This window comes from Canis aureus, chromosome 6, assembly GCF_053574225.1.
Source record: "Canis aureus isolate CA01 chromosome 6, VMU_Caureus_v.1.0, whole genome shotgun sequence".
NCBI lineage: Eukaryota > Metazoa > Chordata > Mammalia > Carnivora > Canidae > Canis > Canis aureus.
In genome coordinates, this window is record NC_135616.1 from 45,652,828 (window position 1) to 45,672,425 (window position 19,598).

General features: G+C 37.7%; 1 protein-coding gene and 1 long non-coding RNA gene across 7 annotated transcripts in view; one reads left to right on the plus strand and one right to left on the minus strand.

Moving 5' to 3' along the window:
- ADSS2 (adenylosuccinate synthase 2) overlaps window positions 1-13,556 on the plus strand; it is a 37,320-nt gene extending 23,764 nt beyond the window's left edge. For all 6 annotated transcript variants that reach the window (XM_077901394.1, XM_077901396.1, XM_077901397.1 and 3 more), the window contains 8 exons: window positions 181-288; window positions 1,177-1,258; window positions 3,580-3,706; window positions 5,162-5,316; window positions 6,632-6,756; window positions 8,203-8,300; window positions 10,874-11,023; window positions 12,407-13,556. In XM_077901394.1, coding sequence (XP_077757520.1) covers window positions 181-288; window positions 1,177-1,258; window positions 3,580-3,706; window positions 5,162-5,316; window positions 6,632-6,756; window positions 8,203-8,300; window positions 10,874-11,023; window positions 12,407-12,459 — 898 coding nt within the window. In that variant the 3' untranslated portion in view covers window positions 12,460-13,556. The remainder of the gene's footprint in view (window positions 1-180; window positions 289-1,176; window positions 1,259-3,579; window positions 3,707-5,161; window positions 5,317-6,631; window positions 6,757-8,202; window positions 8,301-10,873; window positions 11,024-12,406) is intronic.
- On the minus strand, window positions 12,508-18,142 carry LOC144316018 (uncharacterized). Its single transcript, XR_013381764.1, has 2 exons — window positions 16,038-18,142; window positions 12,508-14,000 (listed from the first exon to the last, which is right to left on the minus strand). It is a non-coding gene; the product is annotated as an uncharacterized LOC144316018 (long non-coding RNA).
- Window positions 18,143-19,598: the final 1,456 nt, after the last annotated feature.

Genomic DNA, 19,598 nt, shown 5'->3' on the forward strand with positions numbered 1-19,598 from the left:
TTAGATTTCAGAGAAAATCCAGTAGGATTGTGAAAATAAACTTAGAGAAAATAGCAACAAAACAAAACAAAACAAAACCCCAGAAAATAGTTAAAAGTAGCTTTATTCATTGTGATGATCTGACCACAAGCACAGCATCTTTCTTGTCTAACTCAAAGCTTGTTTTGATTTATTTTTAAGTCTGGGTACCACAAAAAAGGGCATTGGCCCAGTTTATTCTTCCAAAGCTGCTCGGAGTGGACTGCGGATGTGTGATCTGGTTTCTGACTTTGATGGCTTCTCTGAGAGGTAACTAACTTGTGTTTCAGAGTGGAAAGAGCAAATGGGATTTTTGGAATTTCTGTACTCCAGGATGCAAAGTGGTAAAAATCAGTGTTCTAGTTGAATAATGGTGATTGGCTTTTTTGCTTTATTTGGACTTTAGAATTATTTTTAATTAATTTCAAATTAACTAGATGAAAAGTAACCTCATGATGATACCACAGCAGTACCTAAAGAAGGCAAAGCCAAAATTATATTTAAGGATTGGAGTTTTTAATGGTTTGCCGAGAAACAGAGATTCCAGGGGGTGCTTTGGTGGGGTTACCACATCCTAGAGTCTGGACCCTCAGAGTTTCAGTTCTGAGGCCCCCTCCCCCCTACCTAGACATCATTAGGCTCGTAGGTACTGGTGAACTAAACAATAGCAATTGCCTCATTGACACTTACTCTCTAGAAAAATCTGCATGAGAAACCTAATCATCTTCAAAGCCATATGATGACTCAGTGACTGGGAGTTAGTTGGTTGCATCTAGTAACAGGTGGCATCAAAGGTCCTGCCTCTGTCTCTTTTAAAAAGCATCATATAGACTGTCCCTTTTTATTTTTCACATGATGTGATAGAATTCACATTTAAGTCTTGTGGTTTCAGATTTTAGTCCTTTTCCTCCTCTCCCCTCCACACACATTACCCTCATTATATTGTTATTCCTAAATTTGAATTAAAAATACTGTTTCTGAGTGTATCGTTTATTCATGACTGATCTCCTGTTTAGATTTTATTTCTTAGAATGTACCTTCCGTTTGGAATTCATTTGTTATTAATACCACTTATCTGCAGAAACCATTTGAATTGAATGATATTATACGGACTGTTTCTAAACCGAGCTAATGTCTTGATTTATCTATATTTCTCAGGTTTAAAGTTCTGGCTAACCAATACAAATCTATATACCCCACTTTGGAAATTGACATTGAAGGTGAACTACAAAAACTCAAGGTAAAAAAAACAAAAACAAAAAGAAACTCAAGGTAATGCTTTCTGGCCTTTGTAATGTCCTTTTTAAAACTTGTTTGCCAGATTGGTATCTAAGATCTTTCATTCATAGTTGGCTTTGTGCTAGGAACTACAAACATAAGAATGAAAAACATAGAGTGTTTAATTTCCTTTATGGAAATTACACTGTTACTGAGAAGTTACACATTAAATAATTCATAATGTAATAAATGCCACACAGATATATATAAAGCATTGGAAATAAGAACTGGTAAAGCAAATGACTTATCCTTTTTAAGTTTAAAAGCATAGAGGGCTACCTAAAAGGACATGGCATGTTTGAGTCACTACACATGATGTGACTGAAATAAAATATTGAGTGGGGAGCAGCAGGGAGTAGGAGTTCATAGGTCTTGCATTGGTCTTATATGGAGTGAGAGGGAGTTTTTAGCATTTATCTTAGAGTTCATGAAAAACTATTGAGTAATTTTTTTTTAAGATTTATTTATTTTTAATTATTCATGATAGATGTAGAGAGAGAGAGAGAGAGAGAGAGAGGCAGGCAGAGACACAGGAGGAGGGAGAAGAAGCAGGCTCCAAGCCAGGAGCCTGACGCGGGACTTGATCCCGGGACTCCAGGATCGTGCCCTGGGCCAAAGGCAGGCGCTAAACTGCTGAGCCACCCAGGGTTCCCCTATTGAGTAATTTCTAGCAGAAAAATGACTAGATTTGTATTATATAAAAATCCCTCCTAGCAATGTGGAACATAGATCAACAGAGGGGCAGCAGGAGATAACTTGTAAAGCTGGCCGACCCATTCTGGAACGGTGCCCCACAGGACCAGTGTCTTTAGCACTTTGTCTTAAGAGACGAAGAAGGTGATTGGCCAAAGGTTCGGCCCACATTTGGCAGGTTTTAGGTGTCAGTGGTGCTTGACTTTCAGTAAGCAAATCTCTTACCCTATCCACCCTTATATTCGACCCTGATGTTTAGTGCTTTTCAAGCTGGGTCCTATGTATCTGATTATTACTCCTTGTCTTCTATAAATAGGTATGAACATCAATTCCAGAGCTGAATAGGAATTTACAAACCTCATATGCCATCCTAGAATGGTTGTAGACCTTGGGCCAATCTACTCACTAAATTGCTTTAAAAAAAAGAAAAAAAGACTTCCAAGGAAGATACTGAATGTTAGGTATTTAGACTTCAGTGTATTGGTCATTACTTACAATAGACTGCCATTGTCTTTTCATTCTGTCATGCAACAAATATTTTAAATTTATTATTGGCAACTTGGAAATAATAATGCGCTGAAGTGTGGTATAGCTTTTTGGTTCTATTTTATCCATGTTTCGTATGAATGTAAAGTAGATGAATAATCATAAACAGAATTGGGTAAGAAGATTCTTAATAGGTGGTGTATGTCGAAACAGCACTTTAAGGAGCAAGGGACATGATGAATGGCATGGTCATTCAGGCATAAAAAAAAGGACTAAAATAGGAATAAACAGGAGACTAGAACCAGGGGCAGGGACCAGACTTTCATCAGGAGTATAACATATTTGGTGAATTCATGAGTGGATCCTGGAATTTCCATACTAGTCTGGCTAAATATGGAAACATAGTTAAAACTAGGTTTTATTGTAGTTATATTTCAGGCCTTGAGGGAACTCTTGTTTATGTTACATTTTTAATTGAATTATAAAATTTAACAGTATTATTAATACTTTTAATATGTTTTGTAAAAATTTTATAATGCTCATGTGTAAAATAGTATTTGACATTATCTACTAATACTGCTGAGATATTGCTGTAATGGAATACAATGACAAAAGAAAATTAACAGTTATCAATATTTGCATGCTCAGCAATGTCACTTGTGACCTGCATCCACATTTTGACAGTTTCCCTGATGGCGTGTTTCAAAACTCATGGTTACATGGATTATAAATGAGACTTTTTAAATACCTCACCAAGTATAAAAGCACGACGTAATATACTCCATTCTTCTTATTTTCCTGAGAGCTGGTTTATAAAGAATGGAAGGTTGACATCATTACTTGCAGTGAGGTTAATGTAGAACCTTTGAATTGCATCGTTTCTCTACTGGTCTTGAGCTAGGGTCTGTCTTCTGGTTCTGGAGAATCAGGACAAGAGACCAAAGCTAATCCAAATGTTCAGTAGGGTGAGTACCATCACTAACACCCTTCTGCTTTGAATGAGTTAAGTGTTTCTTATCACAGAGTCAGGTGAGTGTTACTTGTACTGATCATGTTCTAAATTTATTGGTATATATTGAAATTGGTTTTCGTCTTTGTCTGTAGGGTTATATGGAAAGGATTAAACCTATGGTGAGAGATGGAGTTTATTTCCTCTATGAGGCTCTACATGGACCACCAAAGAAAATCTTGGTAGAAGGTGCAAATGCAGCGCTACTAGATATTGATTTTGGTAAGTGAAATACGACTTGCAAAAGCTCATCTGAGCCCTAAAGTACTAAGGATATACATAATTCCTGTTTGCCTTATAGGGTTTTAAAACAAGGCTTTTAGCTTGTATATTCAGGAATGATGGAAGTTTGGGGCACCTGGGTGGCACAGTCAGTTGGGCCTCTGCCTTCAGCTCAGGTCACAATCCCAGAGTCCTGGATAGAGCTCAGTGGAGGAGCCTGCTTCTCTCTCTCCCTCTGGCCATTCCTCCTGCTTCTACTCTCTGGCTGGCTGTCAAATAAAGAAAAAAAAATCTTAAAAAAAGAAAAGGAATGATGGAAGTTTGTCATCTACTAATCTTTTTTTTTTTTTTTACAGCAATATTATAGAATACACAATCCATGTGTTAAGTTTTTAGTTCATTAGAAAAATGAAATCACTGCTTGGGTCAGTGGGTTTGGGATTCTGTAAACTGGTTTTCATTGTGAGATTAGAGGAATCCTGTGGAAGGATCTTTAATTTAGCCGTTTTTTTCTTTTTTTTTTTTTTTTTTTTTTTTTTTTTTTAATATTGAGAACTAATAAGCTTTGTCATTAAACATGCCTCTTAAGATCTGTGGAAGTTTGTTTAACTCCCTGGGCTTGAGATCCTGAATGGATTAGGGCATTTCTTCCATCTTCAAAAAGTTAACCCTTTAGTGTCTTCCAACTACCACCTCATTAGATTGTTGGCCTTTCTCTCTGAATGTGATATCAAACGGTAAGTCTGAGTGTTCTCAGCTCTTACTGACATTTCATTGGCTTTTGACTGCAAGAAAACCAACTAAATAAAGTATATTTCTTTTGCAGTAGATATGTATTTTTTACTTCATAATATGCCTGTGCAATCTGGAAAGAAAACAGTGCCCACTGGCTTAGTGGGTAGTTTAAATAGGAACAGGATTTGAGGGTGAGGTGGGGATGAGGGAGTATACTCCCCTTAGCTTCTCTTGTCATTTTTGGGATTATTCCCGGAATAGAGTTGAGAAGGTAGGATATTGAATACCATAAAATTCTTAGTATATTGGTATTATTCTAGGTTGTGGCTGTATCTTGAAAATCTATATCAAGGGAATAAAATAAATTCATTTTTAAACTAACAGGAATGTGTTAAAAATACCTAGGTTATAAGTCTACGTAGTGGAATAACACAAGGGTTTTATCATGAAATTATTTAGCAATCCATTAGGTGAGTACATACCATATAACAAAGGAGCCTCTCCAGAATGAGCAACTACATTGATAGCTCTAATTACCTGTGTTTTTTATCTCACTACAGACAAAAAGGATCAAGGCTAAAGGTTGAGGTTTAAGGAGGGCAGTTATATTCAAGTCTGTCCAGTACCTAGAATGTACTCAAATGGGGATTTTTCACAATAATTCTGTTTCAGAGTAATGTATATCTCTATGTGTGAATAATATTTGTTTCTTTTTTTAAGGAACTTACCCTTTTGTGACCTCTTCCAACTGTACAGTTGGAGGTGTCTGTACTGGGTTGGGAATGCCCCCGCAAAACGTTGGAGAAGTGTATGGGGTCGTGAAAGCTTACACAACTCGAGTTGGTATTGGTGCCTTCCCTACAGAGCAAGACAATGTAAGCCTATTTTTCAGTAGATCCAATTCTGAAGATTTTAAAATAAAACCTTCTGGGGTGCCTGGATTGCTCTTTTGGTTGAGTATCTGACTCTTGGTTTTGGCTCAGGTCATGATCTCAGTCAAGATCCTGGGATCGAGCCCTGTATTGGGCTCTGCACTCAGCATGGAGTCTACTTCAGATAATCTCTCCCTCTCTCACCCACTCACACTCGTTCTTCTCTCTCTCTCAAATAAATCATTTTTAAAAAATTGAAACTTCTGCTTTTCTTCCCCTTAATGAATTCTTATCTTCCTGTGCATTTCACTTATGTGGGAACAGATGGGCAAAAAAAGATGAAGGGTTAGAGAGTACTTAAAGGTAATTGTAAGCACCAAGCTACATGAAGGTGGGTTTATAAGGGAGATTGAGATAGTGAAGGAGAAAGAAGTAGTTAAAAATCAGAACTGCCTCTCACTAAGAGCGTATTAGGAGCCAAGGCCGAGGAGAGTAACCTCCAGACTTGGTGTAATCCTGACCAGCACTTTCATGGTGGTGACATCGGGGCAGGCACTGTCAGAGTGTTGTATACTCGGAAGCTCTTTGGACCTCACGACAGCCCAGGGAGGTGGGTAGTGGTCACTATCCCGCTTCTACACTTGAGAAAACTGTCAGGGAGAGCTGAAATCACTTGAGCCAAAGTCACACACAGGGACTGGGCTGGGATTCAAACCTGACAGAGCAACATTTTAAAAAACACATAGTTGTATTGATGTCAGAATAGAAGAGGTAGTGAAATGAAGACTTAATCAGAAAGGTATAAATTAAGAAATAGATAATAAGTGAAAAATTAGGTTCTGGGGAATGGCTGTGGCTTAGATCTTTCAGCATATTTTTCAACCTTATTTCTCTTTCTAAGGGTATTGTGCTTTCTACAACTCCTGAGTAGCTGAGAGTTTGTCCTGTGGTTTTCAGGAGATCATCAAACTATAGTAGTTCTTGGAATAATTGCTTTGACTTACCTATTTTAATAAATATTTACTAACAACTTTGTTTTTAATATGTAGCATTTTATATGTTAAAATTTAAGAAGTTAGCTAACATCATAAAAAAATACTGGTTTTAAAGAAATGGTAAAAAATGAAGCCAAAGTGGATCTCTTTCAAATAATGCCTACCTCACATAGTATCCATCATCTGTATAGAATTCTGTCTTCCACTTACTTTTTGGAAGATGTTCATCTCTGAGACTCTGACTTGTTATATGACCTTACATGTAATTCTACTGGATTTATAGCATTGGTATTATAATCCAAAGTCCTATTTTCTACTTCTAGGAAATTGGAGAATTATTACAAACAAGAGGTCGAGAGTTTGGGGTAACCACTGGAAGGAAAAGAAGATGTGGCTGGTTGGACCTTGTTTTGCTCAAATATGCTCATATGATTAATGGATTTACTGCGTGAGTATTCTTAGAAACATTTATTTCAGGAAACTAAGGTATCATTCATGACCACAGGTTAAATTTTGTGGAGTGCAAGCTTGAAAATTAGTACCCTGGTAGAAAAATTTCAGTTTAGCCTCCAGATGATACTGTAGCCCGAGTTTCAAGTGCCCCAAGGGAGAGGACCCCAGGTTGTCTTCCTAGATATCCACGGTTGGGAAAAGGGAATCATGATACACCCACGTGCATGTAAGTATAGAGGGAAGTCAGATTAGGTAGGTAGATAGATGGTGCATTTAGTTTATATGGAAGGGAAGCAATATAACTGATTTAGTGCATGGGCTTGATGAATGTAACTTCTGTTTTGAAATCTCAGATTCATGTTTTGTGGCATCACTTTGGAAAAGTTAATCTTTCTGTGTTTTTTCATCATTAAAATCTAGATAATGTTATCTACTTCATGCGGGTGTTCTGAAAATTAGGTGAGAAATACAGTGAGAGCATATAGCACGCTGCCTGGCTCACTGAAAATGCTCAGTAAAAAGTTGCTATTAACACATGTATGTAAATATGTAAATAAGTGTACTCCTGTTTGTATTAATTTGGTTTAACTTCCAGCAAATAACAGAATAAAAGATTAAAAAGTAATCGTGGATAAGAATTTCAAACCTACCGTTTTATTTAAGCATAGATTTTCCCTTAAAATGGTTTCCTAGTTTATTGGGAGATTTGACATGTCTTGAAAAGGTCCTGAATGTGGTGTCCTTGCTTTGCTGTGACAATTTCTGAGCAGAAGGGTGGAGGTGATAGTAACCGGAGGGAAGGAATGAGGGTCAGTGGCCTGTGTGTAAATATACATGTATCTTGTAGTCCTCCATACAGAACAATGAGTATAGCTGTGTCCCACAGAGTGCATCCATTCCTCTAGGCAACTGTCCCTCAGATATGTGTGGATCCATCATAAGAAAGCTAAGCGGGGTGCCTGGGTGGCTCAGTTGGTTAAATGTCTGACTCTTGGTTTCAGCTCAGGTCATGGTCTCAGGTTGTGAGATTGAGTCACAGGCTGGGCTCCACGCTCTGTGTGGAGCCTGCTTGAGAGTCCCTCCTTCCCTCTGCCTCCCACTCACTTGTGTGCGCAAGTGCACGCTTTCTCTTTCTCTCAAAAAAAATTTTTTTTAAGTTAAAAGGTATATATAAATAAAAGAAAGTTAAACAAGATGGCGTGGATCAGGGAAAATACAGTTATTAGAGAAGTAACGCACAAGTAGATCAGTTAAATCTTTTTTTTATTATGAGGAAAATGCACGCTTTATGTGTGGCAAACTTTAGAATATAATCCTAACCAGTTTTCAAATTGCTTTGGAATGTTTAGCTTTGTATGAATTTTTCTTTACTTCCTTAGCAGATTAGATGTTACTGCCTTTAAGAGTCTGCTGTTTGAACACTGCCTTTTCTTCCACTTAGGTTGGCACTTACCAAATTGGATATTTTGGACATGTTTACGGAAATCAAAGTTGGGGTTGCTTACAAGTTAGATGGTGAAATCATACCTCATTTCCCAGGTACTTTTTTCAGTCTGTGATATAAAGAATATTATTAGGTGAATGTGTTAGAACAATTTCATAAAGCTCTTTGGTGTATAGTTTATGATCTATAGCCACAGGGTTGATATGCTCTTTGTGAATGGTGGGAATATATTCACATCTCATCAGCATTTGTTCCATAGCTGCTATGCATTTGGGTTCTGGTTTGCAGTAATAAGCATGGGTTCAGACTCAAAATAGGAAAAAAGAAACGTAGTACCTCTGAGCCCAGCCCGCTGTGCTGCTCCTGAATTTCATCTTCCCTGTTTTGAAAGTAACTTCTGTGTAGGCATTCCTCTCTTCCTTGAGCAGTGTGGGATAGGAGGGAAAAGTACTTCTTACACGAGTTTAGCAGGCTCTTAATATATTAAGCCACGCTGTCCTTCAAGCCACACAAATGGTTTTTTCTGATACTCCTATGTCAAAAGTAGTTGGTTGTAGGAAGACTTCCTACATGATGCACTGTTTCTTCAGGCATATCGTTAGTTATAGGATTTCTTCAGTACTCAGGACGTTCCTTAAATGTTTCCAGCTTTCAAAAATAGGAACCGGTCATTTATTTAGTCATCCTGTAAGGCTGGGAATATGCCAAACAAAGGAATATTGACTAGTTTAATGAAACTTGGTAGGCTGCTAGGTCTTATGACTTGCTAGTGACAACCAGTCCTTGGGAACTGAGGATCACCTCAAGTTCTTAGAAACACATTTAGTCATTATCTGTTAGTCCGCATCTGGGCCATTTCCAGTTTTGTTTCTCTTGACTGTTTTTTCCTTAATTGTGGATCACTGTTTCTGTGACGAATGACTTCTGATTAAATGCACTTCTGTTGTAGTGACTCCTATTCTGTTATCTTCCTCTGAAGGGTATTGGTTCTTGTTTTAGGGGACAGTTAAATTACTGGGTAATCATCTTGAATTTGTATGAGCTTGGTTTTCTGCTGTATTAGTATAGTTATGTGAAAAGCCCAGGGTGTTTCCCAAACCTCCAAACTAGTATGGGTCAGCCTCCAAATTCTGTCTCCTCTGTGGATTGGATAGAGCTGAGTTTTAGATTTTGTTATGTAGGGTCTATAGTCAGTTTTACTCTTGAGCATGGTTTTTCATTTTAAGGAACAGCCTTCCTGCTATCTCAGCTGGATGCCAGGAGAGTTATCAAGGTATAAAGAGCTCTCTCCAATCTGGCAGTCCTGGAGCTCCAGTGTACCCTACCCTGTCCCTTTCCTTCTTGTTAGCACAGCTTGAAATCTAGAATCTGTCCCACTCAACTGTGTGACAGCATCTATCCGGAAAGCCTCCAGTGGTCCCGCGGGTCCCTCCTATGTAAAGTTGAATGCTAGCCGTGGGATGTCTACATGGACTTGTAAGGAGTAGGAGCTCTCTGGATAGCTCTGTCCTCTCTAAAACTTGACCATGATGAATCTAGCTGCTTCCACTGCACTGAAACCAGTTACCTACCTTCTCAGCTCAGTGGGACCACTGTTCTCTGGTGACTAGTGTCCTGACTTCCAGTGGCTGGGAAATTGCCCCTGGGCAGAGAGTTGAGTAGTTCTAGGACTTGTTTGTAAGTTTTCTTTTTCTCAGAAACTGCAGTTCTGTGCTGCCTGCCTGTTGTCCACACTGACCAGTCATGGGATATGGGCTGCTCCAGGGAGGCAGCTCCCTTCAGGTGAGGGCAGTTTCTGAGGAAATTCTGAACAAGCATCCTCAGTAGACAGTGCTTCCAGAGCTGAGGGGAATAAGTGTCTAAATCCTGAACTGGGAAGTCTGGATAGTATACCTACAGTATCCACTATATGGTCTCTAGTCAAAGAAACTGTTGTTATTTCTGTACATTCTTCTTTTCTATTAGGGAATACAGTGAAAATGGTTAAGTGAGATAATGAAAGACAATTTCCAGCTAAGCTTTTGTACAGTTACAAAATCAGTAGATTTTCCAGATGAGAGCAAGTATAATAAGTCTCCTTTCTGTGAGATTGCTGCCTTTATGCAGGGCCACAATCTCTAATTCACAGCACAGAAATCTAAAAAGCTCTAAAAGTGGAAAGTTTAAAGTTTAGCACCAGAGTCCTTTGACAGCAAAACCTGACTTGGGTTGATAATAGAACCAATAATCTGACTGCTTACAGTGAATAATTCTGTTGCTGCAGGAATGTGTTTGATTATGAAAATATTGCCTCAGGTGGTAAATATACTGTCTGACCTTCCTACACTCTGGGAAACTCTGCATTCCATAACATATCTGACTCCAAGGATTTTTTTTTTTTTTAAAGGATTTATTTATTTATTCATGAGAGACACAGAGAGGTAGAGAGAGAGGCAGAGACACAGGCAGAGAGAGAAGCAGGTTCCATGCAGGGAGCCTGACGTGGGACTCGATCCTGGGTCTCTAGGATCAGGCCCTGGGCTGAAGGCGGCACTAAACCACTGAGCCACCCAGGCTGCCCTGACTCCAAGGATTTTGACAAGATTATGAACCTGTAACATAGCAAAAAGTTGTTTGACAATAGGCAGTGTTCTACCAAGAGAAAACAGACTTACTCTTTAACTTTCAGCAAACCAAGAAGTCTTAAATAAAGTTGAAGTTCAATATAAGACGCTCCCAGGTTGGAACACAGATATATCAAATGCAAGGACATTTAAAGAACTACCTATTAACGCACAAAATTATGTTCGATTTATTGAGGATGAGCTTCAAATTCCAGGTAAGTGTACTTTATGAACAACTATCTTTACTTTTCTCTACTTCTAACTTAATTGTCTACCTTTGAGATAGGATCAAAGAAAGATCATTGTTACTTTGTAGAGTGTTCACAATTTGTACGAATGCCCAGGAAGACACAAAATAATGTTATCTCTTAGACTAAATATAATCATTTGTTTTTAATCTTTCATATGCCTGAAGACCTATGCCTCACACCATTTTGACCCTGTCTTAATTGTCTGCCACTCTGATTTTTACCCTGTGACATTCATGCTTGTTGCTTTCTCCCTCTTAGTCACAAATCCTTTTGTATCTTTACCTCCACCAAAAATGGTTTGTGGGTTCGTGGTTTTTCCATTTGGGATTAAATCACTCTTGGGAGTTGAAGTTTTTGAATAGTTAGGAAATAACAGGTATAGAAAACAACAGGAAATCCAATTTGAAAAAAATAGAAGAGGAGAGTAAAGAATAAAACTTTATTAAAAAAATCTAAACTGGCCAGGGAGTTAGGCATCACCAGGTAATGGCTGTCACTAGTCTTTCTTTTGACACATTGCTTTCTTCCTTCTACTTGCACTGGTAGAGATTGGAGAAACAAAAGTGAAGTGGGTAGAAGGTGTCCTCTATGTAGAATCCATTATGCACTTATTCTGATTTGTATTGTGGTACGTCTCAAATATGAGTCTCGTTTTCCAGATTGCTAACTGTCCCTACCAGCGTGATGTCAGATTTAGTCAGCATGTTTGCTCTGGCTCTTAGTCAACATTTTTTTGAAATACAAGCAGTAGTGAATTTAACAGTGACCTGTGTAAAATTCCATAAAGGTTCTCCCATATGGTACGATATTTAGAGATTCCTATGGAAAGGTACAGGCTGTGCAAGTTAAAATAGTTTTCTTTTCCAGATGGTTCTACTTTTTTGAGATATAAAAGTTACACTGTCACCTCTTAGCATCCTGCATTTATCAAATATGCTTATCTAGTTATTAGGGACTTCATCAAGGATTCTTTAGGTCCCTGCTGGTTTGGGCCAGTATTTTGCTGACCTAATTATTAGGCATTGAGGACTTGGAAATACCACACGATTAAAACTGGAACGAGTAAGGCACAACACCTGTGCTGGATCCTGACTGCACGTTCTTCCAGCAGGACAGCAAAGGATAAAACAAGTGTTGCTAGAATGCAGCTCACAGCTAGCACCTAATAAAAGGAAGTTAGAAGCTATCTCAAAAGAATGTGTGAAAGCATAAGGGTGGTGCCATATACTATCACAAAAGGCCCCTGGCACTGTTAAATAGTGACCCTGAGAAAAGTGAGGGTCTTTTCTCTCCAGGAATTGAACATTATAAATAATACTATTCTTGTACCTTTTTCTCCCCTCCCAGTTAAATGGATCGGTGTAGGTAAATCCAGAGAGTCTATGATTCAACTCTTTTAAGGATTTCCAGTGATGCAAGAAACACTCCTTGAGGGGAGGGGAAAGGACTTTCTTAAATATTACATTTACAATCTGCGAAGTTCAAGAATAAAGACATTGAATTGAGTTTTAAGCCCTCCAGTTGTTTCCAGTCATTCAAGATGGCTAGCTGGTGAGGAGATACTTTGGCGTGTTCCAGTGTCAGCTGCCTTCGCTGGCAGAATCGCCGAGTCATGTGTTGCTCCTGCTGCTCACGGTGCCACGTTTTCTGTCCGTGTTTAGTCATAGTATGATCCATGTTGTTTGAAATCTAAGATAGAATTCCTTTCAGTGTAGTTTTTCTTCATTATTGTCACTGTGTGTTCTTTGGTTTTACCTCTATTAAATGGGAAGAACAATTAATGCAGTTTTGCACAAATATTTTTTACATTCTGGTCATTCAATTTGTCATTGTGATCTTTGCTCTTCGACAAAAATGATGAGAAGAAGGGTCTGTAAACTTTTGTAATGCTATAAATTCTGTTTCACTTGTGAACTGTTTATTTTCTGCTGAGACCATTGCAAATTTGAGCTTTGGCAGGGGGGAGGGGATTATGTTCATGTATCCTTGAATTTGTACAGAACACAAAACTTGTTTCTGTCTGTAAATTATTTAATACATTGGACATTTAATTAAATGTTCAGAGAAAGGTGTTCCCTAAAGCAACAATCTTAATGTTTAAAAAAAATTAGTCATTAAAAGATCATTGTGATAATTGGTAGATATTTTACTTTAATTTCAGTCATTAACTATGAAATGTATAGCTGTCCTTTTCTATCTTACCATTATTTCTAAATCTAGTGGATTGATTTTCAGCATTGTGCCTGCCAGTATGCCTACAAGATTATCTTATATAATAAGTGTCCAAATGAACCCAAATTGTCAGTCATAATTTTGATCATGCCTTTATTTTTTCTTTCTTGGAAAAAAAGAGGTTTTGTTTTCACAATTAGGCTTAACATACTGTGTTGTAGATTATCCTTCAGTGAACTATTTTAAATGTTAAAATTAGGTGCCACTTAAATTTATTTTATTATGCCATCAATAGCTGATTAAAAAGAACCAAATATTTCTAGTATGGTTTGTGTATTGTGTTTTGTTCTGGTAAGAGAAGTACTGGCAATACTGATATAGAGAAGATGAGCTTTGTCCCTGTAGTATGTAAGGATGAGGTGAGGAGAGAGAGATCAAAACAGAATCTTAGAAAATAATGTAAATATTTTTTGTCTTCACTAGACATATTTTAATTAATACTTAGTTCAGAAAATTCTAAAACAGAGCCAGCCTTGTTGAATTCAATAAACCAAAAGGATAGTACAGAGGATCTTACAAGCCCATCGCCAATCAATAATGACTTTTATGTAAAATTTATATTTAATATACAATAAATAATTTTTATTTATTCTAATGGAAATTGAATGGGCTTTTATTTCTTCTTACCCTTTATCTTCCTACTTGAACTTCACATCAGGTTGAGTTGAAATTAGGTTTTTAAGTCCTTATTCTCATCTTGGCTGAAAGTCTGTTATGGAAACATAATTTTAATAATGGTCCAGAGGCAAATGTGAAGAACTCATTCTCCAAAGAGATTACTAAAAAATAAATGAGTAAACTTAAAGAAATATCTTAGGGGCAGCTGGCTTTCTCAGAAGAGCATACAACTCTTGATCTTAGGTTGTGAATTTGAGCCCCCTGTAGGGATTACCAAAAAAAAAAAAAAAAAAAAACTAAAAAAAATTCATTTTCTGAGTCAGTGCTTTTTTTTTTTTTTTTTTTTAAAGATTATATTTATTTATTAGAGACACAGAGAGAGGGAGGCAGAAACACAGGCAGAGGAAGCAGGCCTCCTGCAAGGAGCCCAATATGGGACTCAATCCCAGATTCCAGGATCATGCCCTGAGCCGAAGGCAGATGTTCAACCACTGAGCCACCCAGGCGTCCCAGTGCTTTTTTTTTTTTAACCAAAAAAAATACAGATATCCTATTGATTTGATAGGCATTTACTTATTTTTGACCAGAGTAATTCTCTCCTTTCATTACAAGTGAGCTTAAGTTGGTTAAGAGAGAGGTTCTGCTCTTCAGATACAGTTCAGTTTTTGAAATCCTGGATAACAGTATTACACTAATAAATCTTTATTGAACAAGAGTATATGCTAGAATCTACTAGGTGTTGGGGGACGTGGTAGTGTATTGTGGGGCAGCATGTCAGACAAATGTATTTGTAGGTTATCTGTGCTACAGTGGGAGAGTGCAAGATGCTATGAAGGAGAACTTAATCTAAGTTTGGAAGGAGTCAGATACAGCCTTTAGCAGAATAGCATTCAAACAGACCAAAGGGATGAGTCGTCAGAGGGACAGTGCAAAGGCACGGAGGCTGGAAACACCTTGGAAAGTTGGAATAACTGAACAAAATGAGTGAGGGGCTGGTGAGGCAGATAGGCTGGCAAGAAGTTGGAGGAGGATTCTGCCAAATAACCAAAATATGTTTCCACTGAAAGAAAAGGACAAAGCCAAAATGTAATCACTATGCTTAAAGGGGCATAATGACACAGAAAAACTGAAAGAGAAGCATACTCTTCAAATCTTAAAAATTCAGTAGAGGGGCACTAGGTGGCAGAACAAGGTATTTCAATGGGGTGATGGCCTATTTATTTACTTTTTTTTTTTTTTTATGATAGTCACAGAGAGAGAGAGAGAGAGAGAGAGAGAGAGGCAGAGACATAGGCAGAGGGATAAGCAGGCTCCATGCACCGGGAGCCCGACGTGGGATTCGATCCCGGGTCTCCAGGATCGCGCCCTGGGCCAAAGGCAGGCGCCAAACCGCTGCGTCACCCAGGGATCCCTATTTATTTACTTTTTATATATTAATGGATTGATAGAAATGAATGTCCTTCACAAATGAGTGTGAATTGAATGCCATTCCAGTCAGAATTGCCAGGGGATTGTCTAACTGGACAAGAGTGTATCAAAACTTTAGTGGAAAAATGAATGTGCAATATTTTCTAAGATATTTTTGAAAAAGGAATGTGTTGAGACTTTTTCCCCCACCAGATGTTAAAACATTGTGAAGCTCCTGTTGTCAAAGTATGTGATATTGTCATGGGAATGAACAAATATACAAGGGGAATGGACTGGGCATTTCGGGAGTAGATGCAACATGTTTGGGAACTTGGTATGAGCTAAAAATGGAAATTTTATGTTAATAGGAAAAGTGCATTAAAAAATGATAATCTTAAAATAGGAACTTCAGATTGAATAAAACTCAAATCACAAAACTCAAATCACAAAAGTAATATAGGAATATCTTTAGGAGAGCCTTCTAAAGAAAAATCAGGAAACTTAGAAACTATAAGGAAATATGTGCAGATTTGACCAAATTAAAAAATTTTTAAATACTTATGAACAAAGCTCATTTAAAAAAACAAAGAACACAAGAAAATCCTGAGAAACCAAAAAGCAAACTGGGAAAAAATATTTCAACACAAATCCCTTGACACAAAGAGCTGCCACAAGTAAGAACATGACGACTAACAGAAAAGATGGGTAAAGCAATACATACCAATCAATCCACAGAAAAATAAATGTAAATGGCCCAGAACATGAAAAGGCATGCCTTGTCCCCTACAGACAGGAAAATGAGAGTTAACATAATGAGATACCACTTTCCATCTCAGAGTGGTAAATTTGTAAAATCAGTGCTATGGCCCTTTCATATACATACTCCTGGCAGGGGGTAATTGCTACAATATGGGGGAAGCAATTTGGCAATTTCTGGTACAATTTGTATTTGCAAATGCTTTGACCCACCAGCAATCCCATTCTCCCCCCACCCCTTAAAAAACACAGCCCTATTTTGCATATAGTTGTATCATTGGAAACACAAATGTCCATTAATGGTACACCATGATCCTCTATGAAATCTTTAAAAATATCCAGTTAGATCAATGCATGTTGATTATAAGATGACCGTGAAACACTGACATGACCCACAGCAAGTTTTCTGTGTGACTCCATTTGGAGGGAGAAGGGAAGGAGAAAATTGAAAACTATTTGTTGATCTAAAGCTAAGACAAAGTATGTAGGGGGATATGTCAAATAGTTAACATTGGTCACTTGGAGAGGACTTGGAGGATTCCCCAATTCATCTTTGTATTAAATTTTTTAAAGCATACTATTTTAAGTATTTTTAAGAAATGAGCAACAACAGTTTACTGAGAATAATTTGCTGTGTCAAGTGTACCTGAGAACCGAGTATATTTAGTGATTAATACTTTCAGAAACCCACTTTATATGTCATAGTCTATGCACCTTTGGAATGCTGGCATTTGGCATCACTTTATAGGCTCAATCTTTAGAAACCCTGTGAATGAACTTCCACAGTGACACAAAGACAAAGGTAGTGAATGCAGGGAAAACTACTTTCACTGGATTCTGCAGTCACATAGTATATATTAGCCTCCAGAATTGCCTTAGCTTCCAGAATTTGGAGGGAAGAGATGACTATACCCCTGTAACTCTTTCCCACTGCTTTCATTTATTTGTTTCCCCAAAACTGAAGAAGAGTATTGTTTGGGAATATCAATGTATATACCATTAGCCTAGCTTCTCATTTATAACTGCATCCACCTGTATAGAATCTACTTGAGAAGGAAAATAAGATTTGGATCATCTTTATGCACAATGTCAATCCATCTTCCTTAGAGACTTCTTGGTCTGATTTTATTTTTGTCAGTTATCCATACATACATAATGGTTTTTATTGAAACAACTTTATTGAGGTATAATTTATATACCATAAAATTCACTTGTTTTAAGAATATAACTTGGTGATTTAGTAATCACCACGATCCAATTTTAGAATGTTTCCATCACCCCATAAAAATTCTTTGTGCCTAAGGCACTTGGGTGGCTGAGCTGGTTAAGTGTTTGACTTAATGATCTCAGAGTCCTGGGGTCAGGCTCCCTGCTTATTAGCAGGGTGAGAGTCGGGGGGGGGGGGGGGCTGGGGGTGGGGTGGCGGTCAGCTTGCCCCTCTGCCCCTCCCCTGTTCTCTCTCAAATAAAATCTTTAAAAAACCTCTTTGTGCCCATTTGTAACCACTCCCTGTTACCACCTCGAACCTCACAAATCTCTCTCCCTCCATAAAATTGCCTTTCTCAGACATTTCACATAAATGAAATCATGTAATATGGAGTCTTCTGCATCTGGCTGTTTCCAGTTAGTGTAATGTTATGAGGCCATACCAGGGACTTCATTCCTTTTTATTGCCAAACAGTAGCCCGTTATGTTATACCACCTTTTTCTTCATCTGTTCATGGATACTTTATTTACAATTTTTATCTTTTTATGAAAAATACTGTTGTGAGCATTTGTAAATATATGTGGACATATCTTTTCATTCCTCTTAGCTAGACACCTAGGAGTGGAATTTCTGAATCCTAATTATTAATTTTTAAAAGAAATTTCCAAAACACACTAGTTTACACTCATACCAACAATGTATGAAGGGTTCCTATTTCTCTATATCCTTGTCAATACATATAATAAATAGTATGTCTTTTTTATTGTAGCCATTTTAATTGGTGTGAAGAGTTGTGTTGTTTTAATTTGCATTTTTCTAAAGTGACTAATGATGTTGTAATACCTTTTCATGGTAATTTATGTATCTTTGGTGAAGTGTCTGTTCAAATATTTTGTCCATTCTTGAGTTAGGTTATTTTCAGTAAAAGAATGGAAAAAAGATATTCTAATATCGTATATGATAGACTAAGTCAAAAACTATTACAACTGACAAAGGACCTTATGTATTAATAAAAGGGTCAAATCGTCAAGAGATGTAGTAATTATAAACATATACTCATCAAACAACAGAGCCCCCAAATACATAAAGCAAATGTTGACAGATTTGAGGGGAGAAATAGTTCTTTGATAATAGGAGTTTTCAATACCCCACTTTCAGTAATTCATAGACCATTTAGGTAAAAGGAAACTGAGAACTTGAACAATACTACAAACCTGCCAGACTTAACAGACATTTATGAAACCCTTTACCTCAAAATAATGGAATACGCATTCTTTTCAAGTGCACATGGGATATTCTCCCGTATAGACCCTATGTTAGGTCACAAAACAAGTCTCAGAGTTTAAAATATCGAAATCCTACAAAGTAACTTCTTTGATGAAAATGAAATGATGCTAGAAATCCTTTAACAGGAGGAAAACTAGGGGCACGTGGGTGGCTCAGTACTTGAGCATCTGACTTCAGCTCAGGTCAGGATCCCAGGATCCTGGAATCGAGTCCTACGTGCAGCTCCCTGCGTGGAGCCTGCTTCTCCCTCTGCCTATGTCTCTGTTTCTCTCTGTGTGTCTCTCATGAATAAATAAAATCTTTTAAAAGTGGGAGGAAAACTGGAAAATTCACAGTAGAGATTTAAAAACACTCTTTTAACCAGTGGGTCAAGGAAGAAATCCAAGGGAAATCAGGAAACACTTAAAAGTTGAATGACAACAAAAACACAACATACTAAACCATGGGATGCTGCAAACATGAGTGGTGCTCCACAGGAAATTGATAGCAGTAAAAGGTCTCCCATCAACAACCTAAGTTTATAACTTAAGGAGTTAAAAAGGAGTAACTGAAACCCAAAGCCAGTAAAAGGAAGGAAATAATAAAAATGAGAGTGAAGAGAAACAAAATAGAGACTAGAAAATAACAGAGAAAATCAGTGAAACCAAAAGTTGGTTATTTTTATTTTCTGTTTTCATGTGTAAGGCCACAGCATACACACTGCATTTGAGGTTTCTAGTCCCTGGATGATTTCCTCTGATTTTCTGTTCAGTCTCTAGGATGCTTATTAGTCAGATGATAGACCCTCTGATTTATTATTCTATGTCTCTTTTTTTTAAAAGGTTTTATTTATTTATTTATTTGAGAGAGTGAGCCCTTGAGCAGGAGGAGGAGCAGAAGAGGGAGAAGCAGCAGGAAAGGATCTCAAGCAGACTTCTCGCTGGGTGTGGAGCCTGATGCGGGGCTTGATCTCATGATCTGAGCCAAAACTAAGAGTGGGACACTTAACTTACTGAGCCACCGAGGTGCCCCTCTGTGTCTCTTCTCTTAAAA